Source organism: Borostomias antarcticus (assembly GCF_949987555.1).
Source record: "Borostomias antarcticus genome assembly, chromosome: 7".
NCBI lineage: Eukaryota > Metazoa > Chordata > Actinopteri > Stomiiformes > Stomiidae > Borostomias > Borostomias antarcticus.
In genome coordinates this window covers 26,624,448-26,626,947 of record NC_140240.1, presented here as the reverse complement: position 1 = coordinate 26,626,947, position 2,500 = coordinate 26,624,448, and the positions used below count along the sequence as shown (strand labels likewise).

At 53.6% G+C, this 2,500-nt stretch overlaps 1 protein-coding gene across 1 annotated transcript in view; it reads right to left on the bottom strand.

Annotated features, from left to right (window-relative positions):
* The window catches only part of rab11fip4b (RAB11 family interacting protein 4 (class II) b), a gene marked incomplete at its 5' end in the record, with an annotated part of 44,673 nt that overhangs the window by 16,190 nt on the left and 25,983 nt on the right, over positions 1–2,500 (bottom strand). Inside the window, 3 exons of the mRNA XM_084441414.1 lie at positions 91–225; positions 1,240–1,425; positions 1,959–2,215. Coding sequence (XP_084297540.1) covers positions 91–225; positions 1,240–1,425; positions 1,959–2,215 — 578 coding nt within the window. The remainder of the gene's footprint in view (positions 1–90; positions 226–1,239; positions 1,426–1,958; positions 2,216–2,500) is intronic.

Here is a 2,500-nt window from a genome sequence, read left to right as displayed (position 1 = left end):
AAGCGTGTGTGTTCACGTGAAGGGTGTGTGTGTATGTGTGCGTGTATATGTGAGTGTGTTTGTGTGTGTGTGTGAGTGTGTGTTTCTTACCTGCCGACTTTGAGGGTTTTCAGCCGGGCCTCCAGGTCATTCAGCAGGTTGACCTTCTTGCAGCACTGGGAGCAGTAGACGTCCATCAGCTCGCTGTTGTACGGCTGGCGTGCCTTACGAGGGGTCTGGCCCGCACTGCACGCACACACACGCGCGCACACACACACACACACACACACACACACACACAGGTGAATTAAAATCATGGAGACACACACAAACAAACACAAACACACAGAGGGGGGTTAGAGTTAGAGTCGGGAGAGCGTGCGTGTGTGTGTGTGTGTGTGTAGTTGGCGGTAACCTTGACATTTAAATGAGGCTGTGAAGAGCAGCGAGTGTGACCTGCTGGCCGACGCCCATATAAACCCATGTAGCCGGAGACGAGATGCAGAGTGTATTGATCTGAACCCAGCCCAGCCCCATCAACAACACCCAGACACTTTCATGGCCGACTGGCTGACCACCATGAAGGAGGGAGGGAGGGAGGGAGGGAGGGAAAGAAACCTTCATCACTTCTTTTTTCAAAACCTTTCTTTTGAACCAGCTTCCTCTAAGACACCTTGACTGACTTGCCGAAACAAAGCATCGACCCAGCTACCCAACAGTCTCCTAGACCGCTAAGGCAGGCTCTCTTTGGGTCCAGGACAATGAGTACTGGGTACTTGGTATGCGGAGAGGGACGCCCGGGAAGCCAGGAGCCAGACTTGTCTGATTGCGATGGAGTCCCTTCGACAAATCCAGACTGTGGATGAATGTTAACCAGGAGGCCAAAACCTGCTCTGTGTTCCGGTCACAGAGACAAAAGTAAGTTTTGGAGAGTGGAGGGGAGAGGCCTGGTGAGCAGATATGGGACGCGCGCATACACACACACAGACACACACACGCACGCACACACACACACACACACACACACACACACACAGACACACAGACACACACAGGAGACTGAGGAGAGGAGGTAGGATTAGGAGGGAGGGGGGGGTTTGACCAGGGCTGTTTCATAGAAATCACATTTAGGGAGGGGGGGGGGGTGTTATGAAGCTTTCCGCGCCTCCGCATATCTGTGTTTCAACACGTGTCACGCTCAAAAGGGTCGCAGAGGGGTCACGGCGCCCCGGGTGTGTTTTTTTTTTTTTTGCGTCTCACCTGGAAGGGACAGAGGAGCCGGCATCGGAGTATCCGTTGGCACGGCCCTCGTCGTCGGGGGAGGGGCTGCTGGGAGCGTAGTCCGCGTCGTCGCCCTCGCCGTAGTCCTCAAACTGCTCCTCGCTGAGCGAGGCCGAGGAGCGCGTGGAGAGGTCGGAGGTCACGGACGGGTTGGCCTGACCGCACCTGGTGGAACGTGGGACGCAGGCGCGTTAGTGAGTCAATCTGTGTGTGTGTGTGTGTGTGTGTGTGTGTGTGTGTGTGTGTGCGTTTGAAAGCTTAATGGATAATATACAGTACATGATACTTCTACTATCATTGTTTATTGCTTCTGTTACTCGGAGGGAGGCTGTTTAATTGTGTTGTCGTTGTGTAGAAGCAACATCACGTGAGAAACTGATTTGTTTCTCGAGAAACGCAGCAGAAAGAATCATGGGATGGGACTCTGTCTGTCTGGACACTAATCTGGTTACTGCCAGCAATGCATGGGGGGGAGAGAGAGAGAGAGAAAGAGAGAGAGAGAGGGAGAGAGAGAGAAGAGAAAAGAAAAAGAAAAACAGGCGAGGATGAAAGAAAGAAAGAAAGAAAGAAAGAAAGAAAGAAAGAAAGAAAGAAAGAAAGAAAGAAAGAAAGAAAGAAAGAAAGAAAGAAAGAAAGAAAGAAAAAGAGAAAGAAAGAAAGAAAGAAAGAAAGACAGAGACATGGCGTGCGGCGCTCACTTGTCTCCTGGGAAGAAGAGTCCGCCCAGCCCGTCCTCCTTGTCCCCGCCCCCTCCGCGCCCTGCCTCCGAGGTGTCCGAGCCCGGGACGCTCTCCACGGCGCTGTCCAGGTCCGACTCCCTCCCTCTCCCCCCCTCCTCCTCCCCTTCCTCCTGCTGCTCCTCCTCCTCCTCGGGGAACAGAGGGACCTGGGGCTCGAGGGGCGGGTACGCCGGCGTGGTCATGGTGACCGGCCGAGCGAGGGCCTCCTCACCACGCTGGAGAGAGAGAGAGAGAGACAAAAAGAGATAGGGAGGGAGAGAGAGATGGGGAGAGAGAGAGAGAGGGAGCGAGAGAGAGATATGGAGGGAGAGAGAGAGGCATAGAGAGAGCAAGAGGGACAGAGAGGCATAGAGAGGGATAGAGAGAGAGGCATATAGAGAGAGAGGGGGACAGAGAGAGAGGGAGGGAGAGAGAGAGGGAGAGAGAGAGATGAGTTGGAGGTGGTACATTTTAAGAAAACTACAAATGCGTGTGACTCAAACACAAAGTGGACAGGAACC